Source organism: Myxocyprinus asiaticus, chromosome 26 (genome assembly GCF_019703515.2).
Source record: "Myxocyprinus asiaticus isolate MX2 ecotype Aquarium Trade chromosome 26, UBuf_Myxa_2, whole genome shotgun sequence".
Lineage (NCBI taxonomy): Eukaryota > Metazoa > Chordata > Actinopteri > Cypriniformes > Catostomidae > Myxocyprinus > Myxocyprinus asiaticus.
Genome location: NC_059369.1, coordinates 25,836,281 through 25,854,828, shown reverse-complemented (window position 1 = coordinate 25,854,828; position 18,548 = coordinate 25,836,281). Strand labels below are relative to the sequence as shown.

General features: G+C 36.7%; 1 protein-coding gene across 2 annotated transcripts in view; it reads right to left on the bottom strand.

The window, feature by feature from the left end:
- LOC127417137 (multiple C2 and transmembrane domain-containing protein 2-like) overlaps nucleotides 1-18,548 on the bottom strand; it is a 74,762-nt gene that overhangs the window by 40,906 nt on the left and 15,308 nt on the right. For both annotated transcript variants that reach the window (XM_051656848.1, XM_051656846.1), the window contains exons 5-17: nucleotides 12,499-12,641; nucleotides 12,298-12,374; nucleotides 11,695-11,806; nucleotides 11,548-11,583; nucleotides 7,542-7,712; nucleotides 4,032-4,162; nucleotides 3,262-3,448; nucleotides 2,588-2,681; nucleotides 2,403-2,505; nucleotides 2,213-2,315; nucleotides 1,758-1,859; nucleotides 1,439-1,513; nucleotides 1,063-1,182 (exon numbers count right to left, since the gene is read on the bottom strand). In XM_051656848.1, the coding sequence (XP_051512808.1) occupies nucleotides 1,063-1,182; nucleotides 1,439-1,513; nucleotides 1,758-1,859; nucleotides 2,213-2,315; nucleotides 2,403-2,505; nucleotides 2,588-2,681; nucleotides 3,262-3,448; nucleotides 4,032-4,162; nucleotides 7,542-7,712; nucleotides 11,548-11,583; nucleotides 11,695-11,806; nucleotides 12,298-12,374; nucleotides 12,499-12,641 (1,454 nt within the window). The remainder of the gene's footprint in view (nucleotides 1-1,062; nucleotides 1,183-1,438; nucleotides 1,514-1,757; nucleotides 1,860-2,212; nucleotides 2,316-2,402; nucleotides 2,506-2,587; nucleotides 2,682-3,261; nucleotides 3,449-4,031; nucleotides 4,163-7,541; nucleotides 7,713-11,547; nucleotides 11,584-11,694; nucleotides 11,807-12,297; nucleotides 12,375-12,498; nucleotides 12,642-18,548) is intronic.

Here is an 18,548-nt window from a genome sequence, read left to right as displayed (position 1 = left end):
TGTTCATTTGCATGTCTGTTTGTATTTATGTGACAGCTGAAGAGTGTGCACCCAATAACGATTTACTGTAATTGAAAAACATGTGCTGAGTGTACAGTAACTTGTGTGACAGTGGAGGAAATACAGATTTTTTCCACTTAATAAATTCAAAATAAAACCTTTTCTGTTAAGTGTTTTAGAAAGTTAAAAGTTAATGTAGAAGTAATTAGTAATGTGATTACTTTTCAATGAAGTAAACAGTAAAGTCGGTAATCTGATTAGAATTTTACAGAAGTAATTTGTAATGGATTACTTTTTAGTAACTTACTCAACACTGCCCACCAACACCAAAAACTCTTTGGACCAAAATCCTGCTCCTCATGTGTAATAAAGATCAAATAGGGATGAGAGATGTCATACTTCACAAACTCTGGAAATTACATGACAAATTTTGTCAAGGAAAACCATAAAAGTCGATGCCGTCTGGAGAACCACTACGGAAGTCAAAAAAATACAAGGTATCTATTCTTAGTTTTTGTGGTATTCAGCTGTGCAGTGCATTTCGAGTGTGAGAGAACGCGCAGAAAGAATTGGCCATCACTGTTTTGATTTGCTGTGATTTTTTTACATCACATTTGTAATTTGAATGTAGACAGAAAATTCATTGTCACTGGTATCCTGTTGCTTTTTTAGGCTGGTTAACTTGTAAATCACAAGCTCTGATCCCTAAGCGACAGCTCCAAATACACGGACATAATTGTGGTATAGCAGACTATTTTTTAGGAAATCTTTAAAAAAGACGAACAATTATCATTTTGTGGATTAAGTCGTGGTGGGTATTCAACAATATTTATCGATTTAAAAAAAAAAAAATGTATTGACTCACAACACCTTGTAGTTGCACCTTGACAGGGCAGAGCCACATGAACGCAAACTGTTTTCCATCTTGTGAAAAGTTGCAATTAAGGAGCAGAGTGTTTTCTTCAAAGAGGGAGTGCACAGATTCAGATGGCATTCGCTGACCTCAGGTTACTAAAAGGGCCGCAGAGTTGAAGTCATGTAAACAAAAGTACAAAGACTTACCAGGAAAGCTGTAATACTCCTCTGTGTGTTCTCCCAGTGGAAGCAGCTTTTAATATACTGCAGCGTATAGAGGATGGCCATGCTGATCTTCCTCACTCGATAGATATTACATGCTAAGAGCTAATGGGGACAAAGCAGTAGTTAGCAAGATGTGCCTGAGGACGTAATGCTCACAACATGACATTCACTAAGGTGTAAAGAGGCTTTTAAACTGAAGGTTCATTGGTGATAAATATTAATAAGACAAGTCTAAAGAGCTTTAGGTGGTGCTGGAGGAGCATAATGAGTCTCTAAAGGTGCCAACAACAAACCTAATATTAAAAGAACGTGGAGACGGGTGCCAAAGTATGCTGTAATAGTTGTCAATAAAGCTCACCTTTTTGTTAAACTTTGGGTTGTCCTCTGCAAACTTTGTTTCTTTAGGTTGGAATGTTTTGATGCTTGCTCTGATCTGAGAAAGACAAAAAAATCAACACTCTCACAGATTATACTTACACTTTTAAGCTTTTAAGAACATGCATGTAGTCCTAATATGAAGTTCAATATGGTTTGTATTCATTTGATCTTTTTCTTTTTTTTTTTTTTTCAGTGAAGGACTCTTAAGTTGAATAGGTTGTTGAATCTGCCAAATTCTTTATCATTCACATTGTAAAAATTGTAAGCAGTCTCTCATGCAATTCTCTCTGTGCACTTACAGGGTTGTAGATCACATCCAGCTCCAGTGTGATGCTTCCTTTAGCTGCCCTGGATAGGTTATTATTCTTCAACATTCTGGTTATTTGCTGGCCATTGGAAACCTAAGGTAAAGTTGAATTGGCACTGATGAAAACTAGACAACAATAGCATGAGTATTGTTCCAGTAGTCCAGTAGTTTCCATGGTTTTTCCAGTAGTCTGTGATTCATTGAATAGAGAATTCCAGTAGTCTGTGATTCATTTTATAGAGATGCAATTACCAAGAGCAATTTCTAGCCAATGAAAAACACTTGCAGAGCTTAACTAAAATGAGCCATGGCTCATCTTAATATTTCAGTAATCTCTATAATTTTTCCCGGCCTGGAAGTCACAAAAGTTCTTGGATTTCCAGGTCTCTCCAATGGCAAGTGGCATCCCATATATATTAAAATGTATATTCATTGTGTGGTACTTACACTCAGTAAAGGAATGGCAACTTTCCCCAAGAAGTCAGGAGCTTTGTCTCCATCATCGTGATAGACTGTCAGCACCAAGACATCATGGATGTCCTTAATGGGGCTACAGACATGTCAAAATGAATGTGATATCAAGCATGCATAGTGTTAGACAGAGACATCTACATCTGTCTTCATCTGTGTTACTTACAATGTTAAGGCTGTCTTCCACTCAGGATTCAAGGTTTTGGATACTGTGTGGGTTTGCAGTTTGCTATTACCAAGCTCAAGTGTACAGAAGGGGTCACTTTTACCTGTTGAAATTAGATAGTTTGATATTACTGAATAGATATTTATTATCAATATATTACCATGCTGGATTTAAGGTTGATGTACCACTTATATCTGCTGATGAAAGATCTGTGGCCTTTATTAACTTGATTTGAAGATAGCCGACTTCCTTCAAGTCTCCCAGAGAGTTGCTCAGTCTCTGCAAATATAAGATCTTCTATCTTTAGAAACTAAAGCAACATTCATACCACAGTTCGGTGTGGCATTTTTAATTCTAATATGGGCCATTTTCCTTTGTATAAATACATTGGATACATATCTGATTTTTTTTTTTTTTTTTTTTTTGCAATATAACTCCAGGTCATGTCAAAATTAATGCTTTTTTGGTTTGTTTTTGTTTTGTGAATACTCCACCCAGACATAATTGTAATATTTTTTTGGTCAATAAAAAGCATTAAAAATCACTTTTTTAATCTTTTTTTTTCTTTTTTTTTTTCTTGTAAACATTTGTAGATATAAAGGTTAGTTCTGAGTTTACATTATTTACTCAAAAAATAAGAAAATTATGTCAAACCTATTTTGGGTGGATTAGCTATTTGGACTGTGGTGTGAACTAAGCCAAAATCATAAAACCAACAATCCATACTAATTCATACAAATATTTAATTAAAAAAATTACAAGCCATACAAATTACTAGTAATCCACAGGGTGCTGTTGGGTAACAACAAATAACAAAAGAACAAGCAAAAAAGAAGAAGAAGCAAAATGGCATACTGACATATTGTTCCAGCATCTTCTCATAGGTCCTGGGATTCTCTAATGGAGCAGACTGCATGTCTGAGATGGACACACCAGAACAGGGGGTCAGTGTGACCAAGAAAACCAGTCGGCCCTTGCCTGGGTCCAGCACACGAGTATATAACTGCCTTTGATTAACAGGAAGCTTGGTCAGGTCAATTTCCAGCCTAAGAATGGTAGAAGTTATAACACAACTTTAATTTGTGGTATTGAGCAACATTGCTAACTTTAGGTTACGTTCTGTAGATCAGTAGCTCTCAACTGGTGGGTTACTCACGCCCCAAAATGGGTCACTGGTCTGTTCTGATTGGGTCACAGACAGCAGGGAAAAAGCAATGCTAAAATATACTGTAAATAATAAAATTAAAATGATCATATAATTGAGCATAGCTAGGATAGCAAAATAAATAGGCTTATCAACTTTTAAAAGCAAAGAGAAAACACTTCCCATATCTTTTGTTGTTGATAAGAAAAGCTAAGTGTCCAGTCAAACTCTACAGTACTTTGCCGCAATTTAATCTGTCACTTTGTAGAAACTAGCTAAATTAAGCAGATGCCCATATGGAGAGGTAAATCATGAACAAAACATTGTACATGATAAGTTTGGTAGTGTGATTGGTCGTTACTTGATGTCCAATGTAAAATCTGAGTCCTGAAGCAAAACCAGTTGAGAACCACTGCTCTAGATCACTGTATTACTTTTCCTAGTTTCAGTTAGGATGGCATGTGATGTCACTCAAGCAGACTTACACTCCCCAGCACTCCTCTGACTTCCTACCCCTCTTGCAACAAACTTCTACCACCAAACTCTCATGTGCATCTTGGAACTGGTTAAAGTCGAAAGACTCTTTCCACTGCGGGTTTGCCTTAATACACAGATTCTGAGACAGAGAGAGAGAGGAGACAGTCACACAGGAGACAGAAAGAGAAAGAGTAAGTCGTGACAGTTTTAAAGGAATCTCAAAATAGTGACAGCTAACATGACAAGTGTATTAAGCCTTATTCAGTAAGACTTCAATAATACGTGTTGGAGGAGGGGTGACTGTCTTTCTGGAGAACATATCGTCTCTTCTCGCTGGGATTATAAACTCTGACAGCATCCAATTAGAACTAGTTTTGTTCAACAAGCAAACATGCCCAAACAGAGCCAGAGGGGCTCTATAAAAAAGATGACATGAGAATGCAAGGAGCCGTTGAGGGGGAAGGAGGGGGTGGCTCACAGAGGTAGATGAGCAAGGTATTCTGAGTATGCAAATTAGCTGAACAAGACACAGTAACAGAGGCATCAGGAGAGCCGCCCTGACAGACACCGCCGATCTAATGAGTAGCCTTTTCTGTCAGCAGAGCAGTGAAGCCTGAGAGAAGTGATCTATGAGAGGGGGAGGAGAGAGCAAGGTGGGGGAAAGAGGTATATAAAGCGGACAGGAAAATCTAAAGCAGAAGAGAGAAAGAGAGAAAAGGTAAGCACATAAGCAAAAGATGACACAAAAGGAGCTCTCTTTATAGTCTCAATTGTTTCCCCTAGAAAGCAATGAGATTAAATGGAGGGCAAATGGAGACTTTTGCTTAAACAGATTGTTCACCCAAAAATTAAAACCTCTTGTTGTTCCAAACCTGTATGGCTTTCATTCATGTATGGGACACAAGAGAACACAAAATGATAGGGACTGACAGCTTCAGTCAAAATTCAATCTCATTGTATCTTTTTCCCCCTCCAAAAAAAAATAAAAATAAAAAATAAAAAATAGGTAAATGGTGACTGAGGCTGTTAGTTCCTAAAATTCTGCCTGGTATCTACCTTTGTCTTTCAGAAGAAAGTAAGTCATACAGGTTTTGAACAACATGAGAGTGACTAAATGATTACAGAATGGTCTCCTGTGAAATACACCCTAGTAATCTCACACAGGTCTCTAGAGTTTTAAAAGAGATCTCAACAATGTCTCACACTGTGCTCAGACTTGTTAAGATCCCAATAGTGTTGTCAAAAGTACCGGTCCTTCGGTACCAATTCGATACTAAAATAAAAAGATGTAACGATACCAGTGTTTCTGCAGTACTGAGCACCAACTCAATCCGGTACCAGTGTGCAGTATGACTGACACATGACTGCTTTAAAATGCTCACAGGCTTATTTTGAATGTGTGCTCTGTTACTCCTTTTACACTGAAATGGACAATTAATCAAGTTATAATCGTGACATGTCCTAGTGTGATTTATTAAACCGCCAAAGGCCGCAATCTTACTGTGGAAGAGCTGCGTACTTTAAATAAATCCGACCGCTCAAACACTGGAAACGCATCAGACATTGAGAATCATCCACGTTGTATCAGATGACAGAGCAGAGCACTTATCCACTGTGAACCACGCAGCACATGTAAACTACATATTTATGTAATTAAATCACATCATTTGCACTTTAATCTCAACTCAAACTTTATTTATATGGCATTTAAAACAACAGAGTTGACCAAAGTGCTTCACAGTAATAACATTTTAAACATCACATTTCAAAATTACCACATACACAAACACCAGTAATCTAAAATACAAACACTCCAAAACTGTGTCCTAAATTTCATTTGTCAGACTCAAAGGCCAGTGTAAAGAGACGTGACTTAAAAGTCTTCAATGATCGCACTGCGTCGAGACACGAACTGTTTATCTGGAATCTTCTGGCAAAAAACACAAGTCATAATTAAAGCACAATTCAAAATAAAAGCTAGATGCCTCAATTTGAAGAAATTGTGAAATAAATATATAACAACTGTATAGTAAAATGTAAAATTCACTGTTATAATAATAATAATAATAATAATAATAATAATAATAATAATAATAATAATCAAGCAACATATCAAAAGCAAGACGGCTGTTGAATAAAAGTAAAAAAATAAATATAAAATGCAATAACCTGTTGAAAAGTTCAATTTTCACTTGTTAAAATTTTTACGAATTTATTGATTAGACAACATTTTGATGATGAAATTAAATAAAACTGGAAAATAAGTTCTGGAAAATAATAATAATTATTAAACTATAATTATTAAAATTATTATTAAATTATTATAAATAACTAAACTGGTGTGTTCAGTAGCACATTATCATATTATCATATTTTTGTTGTGGTATCGAAATTTCACTGGTATCGGTACCGACTACTGAATTTTGGTACCGTGACAACACTAGATCCCAAAGTCTGCAATCAAAAGTCAGAGATTTCAAAATGTAGAGTTTCTCCTCAAATTCTGCAAAACCAAATTATCTGAGCTATGTTATTCACATTAATTTTATAGATTGTAACTGTTACTGTATTTCAGCAATTGACTACTTTGTGTCTTTTATTTTTCCTAATGGATTTTAGGAGAAACATATGAGATTAAGTGCATACTTAAATGAGAACTCCCATAAAGGGATAGTTCACCCCAAAATGAAAATTCTCTCAAGATTTACTCACCCTCATGCCATCTCAGATGTATATGACATTTGTTCTTCTGCAGAACACAAATTATGATTTTTAAAAGAATCTCTCAGGTCTGTATGTCAATAAAATGCAAGTGAATGAAGACCAGAACTTTTAAGGCCCAAAATGCAGTATAAAAGTAATCCATATGACTACAGTATTTAAATCTATATCTTCTGTAGTGATATGATAGGTGTGGGTGAGAAACAGATCAACATTTAAGTCCTTTTTTAAATGTAAATCTACACTTTCACTTTCACATTCTGATATTGAAGTGACTTTCACTTTCACATTCAGCCACCTACTGGTTGGGGCTGGTCAAAGGTGGAGATTGACAGTAAAAAAGTACTTTAATATTGATTTGTTTCTCACCCACACCTATCATATCACTACAGAAGATATAGATTTAATCACTGGAGTCATATGGATTACTTTTATGCTGCCTTTATGTCATTTTTGGACCTTCTGCGTTCTGGTCACAGTTCACTTGTGCTGTATGGACCTACAGAGCTGAGATATTAAAATAAAAATGTCATTTGTGTTCTGCAGAAGAAAGAAAGTCATACACATCTGGGATGACATGAGGGTCAGTAAATTATGAGAGAATTTCATTTCAACTAATTAAAAATATATATATAAAAGAAAGATAGTATGGGGGGGGGGGGTATAATGAGGTACTGTGAAAAACAGAGGACGGAGGTTTAGAAACAAAGAAAAAAAATGTTGAATCTGTGATGATGTAATAAGTACATGAAATAGAGAAAGCATGGTAAGAAAAGAATGCCGGGTAATGATCTCACCTTGCTCCTGACTCTCTGGTCTCCCACTCTAAAGCGTACATAGATGTCTCCCTGACCACAGTCAGGCATGTCTTGGCCTTCGACCAGGATGACAGAGTAAACTCCACTCCACACCTGACACTTCTGTCCTCCCATGAGTCGCGCAACCTGCGCCTGGCTTATCGGCTGACCCTGGAACAGCCGGAACATAGACATTTGTGCATGAGACATTGTTGCATGACTATTTTCACTTATAAACTAAGCTGGTGTGATGAAGAAAAACAGTGCTGTGACATGTAAAAGATACCATGATTTTACTTGCACTTTTGAAATGAGACTGCGAGAGTACACGATATGTACATATACTCTAATGTCAATGCACCCGCTCTAAAAATGGGTTATTCGAAATTGTGACACGCTGAGCATGATTAACATATTTCCAAGCCACCTCAAGTTTACATTTTCACACCTAGTACTCAGCAACTTTCGTGTGTGAAGAGGTTAAACAATTAAAACAGAGATCCTTCACATTTACCTATATAAATCTACAGTATCAAAACACTAAAGTTTTGGTGCACCCCCGTGTCTGTTTGACAGTGAATCCGGATTGTTTGGTTGGTGGGGAAGCTGTTTTTTTCTGAACTTGGGTGCATACTACAAACCACACCTGTTTATGTTTGAAATGGTGCTCTGGGCTACGGTTCATGTGGACTCCAGTACAGTTCACTTTTGGTAAGAAAAGCAATATGGCCTAACTTGTGAAAGAGAACCTCTAAAATGATCCTATATAATGCCTTTCTCATTACTTCTCGTCTCCTCAGAAACACATTCTTTGTATCTCTTGCAATACATCCGTGACAGACAGGTAAAGTGTTTGGTATTGTATAAAAGCACAAAACATGAATAAAACAGTGAAGGTGGCGCCTTCTCTTCCAGAGTCGTCACCTAGCTACAGTGGCTGCCGCTTAGTACTCACGTTCACGATGTATACATACAGCAGTTGAATCAAATATACTATGTCAAAAGAGGCCTGTAGGGGCAGAGGGTGGAATCGAACTTGAGTTCAGACCAAGCAATCAAACCAAAGCAGTGCCAGAGAGATGGTGTGAAAGTTACTCACCATCATGTTGTTCCAAACCTGTATGACTTTCTTTCTTACGTGGAACACAAAAGAAGATGTTAGGCAAGATGCTAGTTTCAGTCACCATTCACTTTCAAGTCATATGGGTTTGGAACAACATGAGGGTGAGTAAATTATGACAAATTTTCACTTTTGGGTGAACTATCTGTAACTAGATTAAACCAGATTCCCATGCTGGCCCAGCCTGGTCTTTGTTAGTTAGTGCTGGTTAAGCTGGTGAGTATCATATATAATTCAATATTATAAAATATAAAAGTATCATATAATTCATATATTATATAAGAATATGGCTCCTTTAAGAAAAGAAATTCAAATCTTAAATGAAAAGTCTATTTCTGTGTTTGTAACAAAATATATTATGGAATGGAGAGCTTCCAAAACACACCAGTTGAAATGTGCAGGTGATTCTGGCACCTCAGAGAGAGAAAACAGGTCCAACAACAAGACTGCAGATGGATAAGTACACAGTACAGATATGACTTGTGGGTTGATAGCCCTGCACTTTCAAAAAACACAGCATCAGGAAGAAGCTGGTCTGTTCTGCCAGTAATCACAGACCAGAGAGCTGTTTTCCCACCTGGCTGCTCAGAGAGTGTGAGTGAGCATTTGCTCCATTAGAATCTCACACACACACACACACACACACACACACACACACATACACACACACACACACACACGGCACAGCAGACAAACCAGCATTAACATTTAATGTAATGGCAACATCTCCATAAACAAGCCTCTTTAAAAAGAGAAAGTGAGGGGGATAAGGGGGATAGTTACAGAGGGAGTGGAGAGAGACATATAATATTCATCTGAGCCAAATCCTCCCAAGTGTTTATTTTGGACAAATTTGTGATCAGCATGGCCAATAAAACAATTCCGCTTAAGAGTAAGTGGCCCCTAAAGAGAGGCTATTCTTGGTGCTAAAAGAGCTAGGGGATTGCCTCCATATGGTGAAGCAGCATGGGGACATAGGGACGAGCCCAAAGCCGTACCTATTTGGCTAGATCTTCAGTTCTGTCCATCCACAGCTGTGATATTACATCCTAACATCTGGGTTATAGCTCACCATGTCTGGGAATGAGCCATCGCACATATCCTCAGCATCTTACACTGGCATAGTGCCTCAAAGAGCACACACACACACACACACACACACACGTAAGACTCCATAAGAAAGCAAAGGAACCACATGCTATGTGCCAATACTGCTGCCCAACTCCATCTCAAAGACGAAGTATCATGGCTGTGATGGAGGGAGTGTGAGAGAGGAGGAGAGGTAAGAATTGGGAGATGTTCTGCCTCTACTGATAGGTGTCAATCAGAACTAGGTCTCAGTTGTTTGGGTGGTGGATACACACTATAGTGTAAACACCAACACCAGCACTCCAAAAACACATACTGATCTATACCTGATCACATAATATAGCAGGTGTCTATTTGGGTGTCAAGAAAACTGTCAGGAAATGTCCGGGTTGTATTTCACTCCAAAAATCAAAAGAAAGAAATGTATATTTTGCAAAAAGAAAATGAAGCCTAACTAGGATTGTTGCATTATGACATTATTTTCATTACAAAGGGATTTTTAAGGAAAACAATCTCATTTTTATTACAGATGAATGTAGTAAAAAAAAAAAAAAAAAAAAAAAAAAAAAAAAAGATTACAATATTTTAAGCACATTTGTAAAATACAACTGTAAGTATAAATCCTGGTATTGTTGTATTGAATGTAATTAACTTAGATTATTTTTTTTATATATATAATTAAAAACATTGTGCCCAGAGAGGATAATTTTTATTTCCATATTACATAAAAAAAATAAAAAAATATACTAAATTTTTTTTTAATATATTTATTTATTACAACAATGATAATTTTGAGGTGAAAATGTGCTTACTTGTCATTGAAATAATGTCACCATGGTCATAAAACAGGCTTCTTTTTCTTTATGTATAAATTCTTAAATATTCTTACATACATTTTACTGTATATTCTATACATTTTCCATTTGATTTTGAGGTGAAAGTGACATAGACATTTCTTTGAGAGATTCACCCATTAAAGACAATCTACGAATATAACAATAGCCATATCTAAACTTGTAAAAAGAGTTCTTGTTAATGATTTTATCTCAGTTTTATCCACTTATTTTTTTTTACTCAACATGGATGTTCCAAACCAGCTATACCTTAAATACGCAGCTTTGCCTTGCATTCTTACTACTTTACTCTAACTTTGACTTGAAGTTCATTGCCAAACTTAATAACATCAAACAAAACGTATTTACACTGTACTGGCATGCCACTCTACTAAGCAACAGAGCTTTTATTCGAAAGCACAGATTATAAGCTTCTGCGGCCTTGAAGAATTAAAACTATTTCCTACAAGGTGGTATATAAACTCAATTATAAATTGACCTACACAGAATGTAAGGAAGACTGCATGCTTTGTTAGATAATGATTTAAAGGATTGGTGAATCACATCAGACAATCACAGGCATAAACAAAAGATAGTCTCTCTGTTAAAGTTCTGGAATTTACTCACTATAAGTGAAGGTGGATATAAAGGTAAAGTCAAGAGACTTGCAGAAATGTTGTACATAATATGTGTCTATGTGCGAAAGGTGGTGGGGATCTACTGCCCTCCAATGGACATATACGTGATATACGTGAATAAAGTTATTGCTACGATATACTATATAATTAAAAATACACAAATTTTGTGGATTATAGTGCATTTGAAAAAAAAAAACAATAACATGGGGTATGTACTGTGTGGCTGTTTTTTTTTTTTTTTTTTTTTTTTTTTGATGTTGTTTTTTTTTTAAATCAATCAATTATTTGTCCGTGGAAATATAAAGGCAGAGAATTTAATGACATACCTTATTGAAGCTTCCCTTTCTCCTCAGTAGCCATTTCTGAAAAATGTGTGCCAAATGGAAATTATGTTAAAAAAAAAAAAGACTTGTATGTTGATATATTGTCTAATTGCATGTTCCCACTAAAAAGCTTGTATTCAGGAGCCATACATTTCTTTTGGCAGGTTCCTCCCGTATGGACAGAGAGGCCTCTATAATGATCACTCCCATATCTTCCTCTACACTGTTGGGATCCTCCAAACACAGTGTCAATGGAATCGTTCTGCAGAGAGAGAAAATTCACAATCCTTTTATCCACAAAAATACTTTGGTTTTCGAAGCAATAACTTTGAATGGTAACACTTTACAATAAATGTGTATGTTAACATTAGATAATGCAATAGCTATAATTAACTTATAATGACCAATATTTTTAGAGCATTATTTTTTTAATCTTTGTTATTTTATACATAAACTATTGTTCATGTTAGTTCATACTGCATTAACTAATATGTTAACATTTTGTTTATAATGTATTGTTATATGTAGAAATTAAAACGAACCAAGAAAAAAAAAATGCTGGAAAAGTAGTGTTCATTGTTAATTCGTGTTAATTATTGTGTTAAAGGTTTTAACATATACAACATTACTGTAAAGTGTTACCTTTTGAATAATGAAGAAAGACATTGATTTGATTATAAGAGGGGGTTATTAGATAGTGCAATGCAATTGGAACCATGAAATGGCAAACTATTTACTAAAAGCTTTTCTCACTTGTCCAATTCCAGTTTATAGAGAGCAAAGCTGCTTGATCCCATAAAGTCGTTAGATCTTATGTCACGATCGTACACCTGCATCAATCATAATTGTGAGATGATGACTATTAGTGTTGCTGTTGTTATTAACAGTTTATTATTAAACAATTAGTATTATTTATCTTATAATTTGTATCATTTATTAAAATATTTCTCAAACCTTGATATGAACAGTCTGATCAAGGTCTCTGACAGGAAAGGAAAATGATTCGTTCCAGGTGGGGTTCAGATTCTTGTTAACAACTTTGCTTTTGTAGATGTTCTTACCACCTAATTTAAATTTGACAAATGGGTCACTTGTTCCTGTTGAATAAAGAAAGAAAGAAAGAAAGAAAGAATAAAAATTACAGAATTTATTGTGACAAGTTCAATGGATAGAAACAAACAAGCTGTTATAATATGATTATGAAAAGATTTTTACTGTGCTGCAAGTTAATCCTCAAGTCCATATTTGAAAAACCTAGCATTAATGACCAAATTTCAAACCAATAAAATTGAAAACGCAATTTTAATTGCTGCCTTTAATCAAAGTGGTGCCAAATTTAAAGTTCACTGCACCACTTTGAATTCAACAACTGATGAATAAGAAAATCAAGAAAAAAATGACAGAAATGAATGTGACAAATTAAATGAATGGAAACAAAGATGTTGTTATAAAATAATGATGCAATTTTTTTTTTTTTTTTTTTTTTTTTTTTGCAGTGCAACACATTTCAAGAAAATCAAATTGCCATTGCAAATGACAAAGTGTGCAGTAGAAACTGGCTTAGATCATCAAAACTTCTCACCCAATCTGTATGAACACAGATATATTAAAACACAGTGCACATCTTTCAGACACTGAATAATCTAAAATGCTCATAATTTAGGGAACTTTGTAGGGAGCACAGGGAGGGCCAGCGCATTTCTTTAGACACAGAGTGATTTAAGCTGGCTGATGGTGAAAGAGTAAAAATTATGGCCAGCGTGAATCTGTTAATTTAAAGCTGGTGCATTAAAACCCCAGAAACCGAGAGCAAGCAGTGTTAATCTCCAAAGCCTGTTAAGAAAGTCTGCCTTGTGTCTGTCTGTGCGAGAGGGAGGGAGAGCGGTCTGTCTTTGTCTATGCTGTGGTATGCAGATTGGCTGGTAAGAAGGAAAAAAACATATGAGAGAAAAAGAGTCCATCGCTTCATTTGTTTGGATGGATAAAGGAGTGCTTGATAGAACCTGCAGGGGGCCTGGAATCACATGACAAAAGCCCTGTGGGGACGGGCTGTCAGGCCTGTCAGCTCGCCTTTCCAAATGAACATCTCCAGGAGGCAGCTCCTCCCTGCCAGCAGCTGACAAGGAAACCTCCAGGCAGCTTGACAGGAGGAAAGGGGCTCAAGCAGCCAGGAGAAGAGCTCCGGCATGACTGAGAACGGTGACGGCGGAAATTAACAGAAGGAAAATGGAGGATAGCGCAAAACGGGAGGGAGGGAATTACGGCAGATTTTCGGATGTAGTGTCAGTCAGGGAGCGGGCTGGGCGTTAATTGTTAGGCAAATATAGGTGGTGGAACAGGCACAAGAGGGGGACTGCATCATCGCCATAATGCTGTCCTGTCAGACACATTGAGGATTCAACTAGTAAGAAGAAGGGAGAATGCAAATGGCTTCAGACCAGTGGGGACTTAAAGGGATAGTCCACCCAAAAATTAAAATTCTGTCATTATGTACTTACCCTCATGCTGTTCCATGACATTCTTTTTCCTTGGAATACTTGTCACCATTCACTGTCTTTGCATCTTTTTTCATACAATAAAAGTGAATGTTGACTGAGACCATCATTCTTCCTCAAATCTCCTTTTGTGTTCCACCAGGTTTGGAACAGCAAGAGGGCAAGTACTGTAAATGATGACATTATTTGTCAACATTTGGGTGAAATATCCCTTTAATTCAGACAATATCAGATGAAAATAGGGAGAATAAAAGAGTAAATCCTAGCATGCTTAATAAATTAAGTTCTTTTTTAATTTTGTTTATATATATATATACACACACACACACACACACACATATACACAGTTGAAGTCAGAAGTTTACATACACTTAGGTTGAAATCTTTAAAACTCTTTTTTTTTTTTTAACCACTCCACAGATTTAGTATTAGTAAACTATAGTTTTGGCAAGTAGTTTAGGACATGTACTTTGTGCATGACATGAGTAATTTTTCCAGCAATTGTTTATATACAGATTGTTTTACTTTTAACTGACTATATCACAATTCCAGTGGGTCAGAAGTTTACATACACAAAGTTAACTGTGCTTTTAAGCAGCTTGGAAAATTCCAGAAAACGATGTCAAGCCTTTAGACAATTAATCAATTAGCTTCTGATAGGAAGTGTACTGAATTGGACCTGTGGATGTATTTTAAGGCCTACCTTCAAACTCAGTGCCTCTTTGCTTGACATCATGGGAAAATCAAAAGAAATCAGCCAAGACCTCAGAAAAACTATTCGTTTTTCTCCACAAGTCTGGTTCATCCTTGGGAGCAATTTTCAAATACCTGAAGGTACCACGTTCATTTGTACAAACAATAGTACGCAAGTGTAAACACTATGGGACCACGCAGCCATCATACCACTCAGGAAGGAGACTGTCACATTCTGTCTCCTAGAGATAGACTTAGTTTGGTGCAAAAAGTGCAAATCAATCCCAGAACAACAGCAAAGGACCTTGTGAAGATGTTGGAGGAAACAGGTAGACAAGTATCTATATCCACAATAAAACGAGTCCTACATCGACATAACCTGAAAGGCTGCTCAGCAAGGAAGAAGCCAATGCTCCAAAACTGCCATAAAAAAGCCAGACAAGTGCACATGGGGACAAAGATCTTAGTTTTTGGTGAAATGTCCTCTGGTCTGATGAAACTAAAACTGTTTGGCCATAATGACCATCATTATGTTTGCAGGAAAAATGGTGAGGCTTTCAAGCCGAAGAACACCATCCAAACCGAGAAGCATGGGGGTGGCAGCATCATGTTGTGGGGGTGCTTTGCTGCAGGAGGGACTGGTGCACTTCACAAAATAGATGGCATCATGAGGAAGGAAAAGTATGTAGATATATTGAAGCAACATCTTAAGACATCAGTCAGGAAGTTAAAGCTTGGTTGCAAATTGGTCTTCCAAATGGACAATGACCCCAAGCATACCTCCAAAGTTGTGGCAAAATGGCTTAAGGACAATAAATTCAAGGTATTGGAGTGGCCATCACAAAGCCCTGACCTCAATCTGATAGAAAATTTGCGGGCAGAACTGAAAAGTGTGTGCAAGCAAGGAGGCCTACAAACCTGACTCAGTTACACCAGTTCTGTCTGGAGGAATGGGCCAAAATTCTTGTAACTTATTGTGAGAAGCTTGTGGAAGGCTACCCAAAATGTTTGACCCAAGTTAAACAATTTAAAGGCAATGCTACCAAATACTAACCAAGTGTATGTAAACTTCTGACCCAATGGGAATGTGATGAAAGAAATAAAAGCTGAAATAAATAATTCTTCTGACATTTCACACTCTTAAAATAAAGTAGTGATCCTAACTGACCTAAGACAGGGAATGTTTTCTACGATTAAATGTCAAGAATTGTAAAAAACTGAATTTAAATTTAAAGTATTCACAGCGCTTCACTTTTTCCACATTTTGTTATGTTACAGCCTTATTCCAAAATTGATTAAATTCATTATTTTCCTCAAAATTCTACAAACAATACCCCATAATGACAACATGAAAGGAGTTTGTTTGAAATCAAAACTGAGCTCAGGTGCATCCTGTTTCCACTGATCATCCTTGAGATGTTTCTATAACTTGATTGGAGTCCACCTGTGGTAAATTCAGTTGATTGGACATGATTTGGAAAAGCGCACACCTGTCTATATAAGGTCCCACAGTTAACAGTGCATGTCAGAGCACAAACCAAGCCATGAAGTCCAAGGAATTGTCTGTAGAACTCAGAGACAGGATTGTATCAAGGCACAGATCTGGGGAAGGGTACAGAAAAATTTCTGCAGGATTGAAGGTCCCAATGAGCAAAGTGGCCTCCATCATCCGTAAATGGAAGAAGTTTGGAACCACTAGGACTCTTCCTAGAGCTGGCCGCCTGGCCAAACTGAGCGATCGGGGGAGAAGGGCCTTAGTCAGGGAGGTGACCAAGAACCCGATGGTCACTCTGACAGAGCTCCAGCATTTCTCTGTGGAGAGAGGAGAACCTTCCAGAAGAACAACCATCTCTGCAGCACTCCACCAATCAGACCTGTATGGTAGATTGGCCAGACGGAAGCCACTCCTCAATTAAAGGCACATGACAGCCCACCTGGAGTTTGTCAAAAGGCACCTGAAGGACTCTCAGACCATGAGAAACTAAGATTGAACTCTTTGGCCTGAATGGCAAGCGTCATGTCTGGAGGAAACCAGGCACGGCTCATCACCTGGCCAATACCATCCCTACAGTGAAGCATGGTGGTGGGAGCATCATGCTGCGGGGATGTTTTTCAGTGGCAGGAACTGGGAGACTAGTCAGGATCGAGGGAAAGATGAATGCAGCAATGTACAGAGACATCCTTGATGAAAACCTGCTACAGAGCGCTCTGGACCTCAGACTGGGGCGAAGGTTCATCTTCCAACAGGACAACGACCCTAAGCACACAGCCAAGACAACAAAGGAGTGGCTCTGGGACAACTCTGTGAATGTCCTTGAGTGGCCCAGCCAGAGCCCAGACTTGAACCCGATTGAACATCTCTGGAGAGATCTGAAAATGGCTGTGCACCGATGCTCCCCATCCAACCTGATGGAGCTTGAGAGGTCCTGCAAAGAAGAATGGGAGAAACTGCCCAAAAATAGGTGTGCCAAGCTTGTAGCATCATACTCAAAAAGACTTGTGGCTGTAATTGGTGCCAAAAGTGCTTCAACAAAGTATTGAGCAAAGGCTGTGAATACTTATGTACATGTGATTTTTTTTTCATCAATTTTTATTTTTGATAAATTTGCAAAGACTTCAAACAAACTTCTTTCACGTTGTCATTATGGGGTATTATTTGTAGAATTTTGAGGAAAATAATGAATTTAATCCATTTTGGAATAAGGCTGTAACATAACAAAATGTGGAAAAAGTGAAGCGCTGTGAATACTTTCCGGATGCACTGTATGTAAACTTCTGACTTCAACTTTACATATATATATATATATATATATATATATATACACACACATACACACACACTTTAAAACGGACTATAGATTAATAAAAAAAAAAAACTATTCAAAAGGTGTATTCATTTTATTTCTGAATGCATAGAGCAGCACTCTATATCACATTGCAGATGAGCTGCAGAAAAGGGTATGTGTAATTATCCAATAAACTCCACACCAGGTCGCAAATTCTCCGAAATAAAATCAATATTTTTTTTATTTATTTTTTTGACATGGTAAAGAAACAGAGCTCATGAAGTGTGCACCTTAAATTGATGAGCCACATTAGTAGGGCTGCATGATTATGAGAAAAATAAGAATGGCCAATTATTCCACTTCATATTGTTATTCATTAAGTTAGCTTATAGAATTTACATTAAAATGCTTCTTTTGTTTTGGGCATTTGTAGGCTAAAATATTATTTATGTAGACTACACATACAAAACAAACTTAGAACAGTGTCACTGAATTACTGAATTTATTTTTTTTATTATTATTATTATTATTTTTATATACATTAGTAAATCAAGACATTGCCTAATCAGTCAACTTCACATTGGTACTTTTAGCAGCAGGAAAAAAATAAACTGTTCTTCAAATTCTGAACGAATAATACACAGAAATCTAAGATTAGTTCCAATGCTCAGTCACTTCAATAGATCACATTACAAATAATACACTGTGATACAACTTGAGCAGACCTACAAAGAATGCTATAATTGACACTCTTCACAAATAGTTAATTGTTGCAATTGTAATTGTAATCTCAATATATTTTTCATTAATTGTGCAGCCCTATATATAATATAGGCCTACTGTATATCTTTATGAATGATATGTGAACTCTGAATAGTTATCTTACAATTATATTAACCCACATCATTAAACGTTTTCCCCACACAGTCACAAAGATAGACTGTTTGACTACATAGTTCAAAGGCTTGACATGGCTCTTTAAGTCTTTGCTTGGGCTTCTATTCAGATGTCTGTCAGTGATTTTTATTCA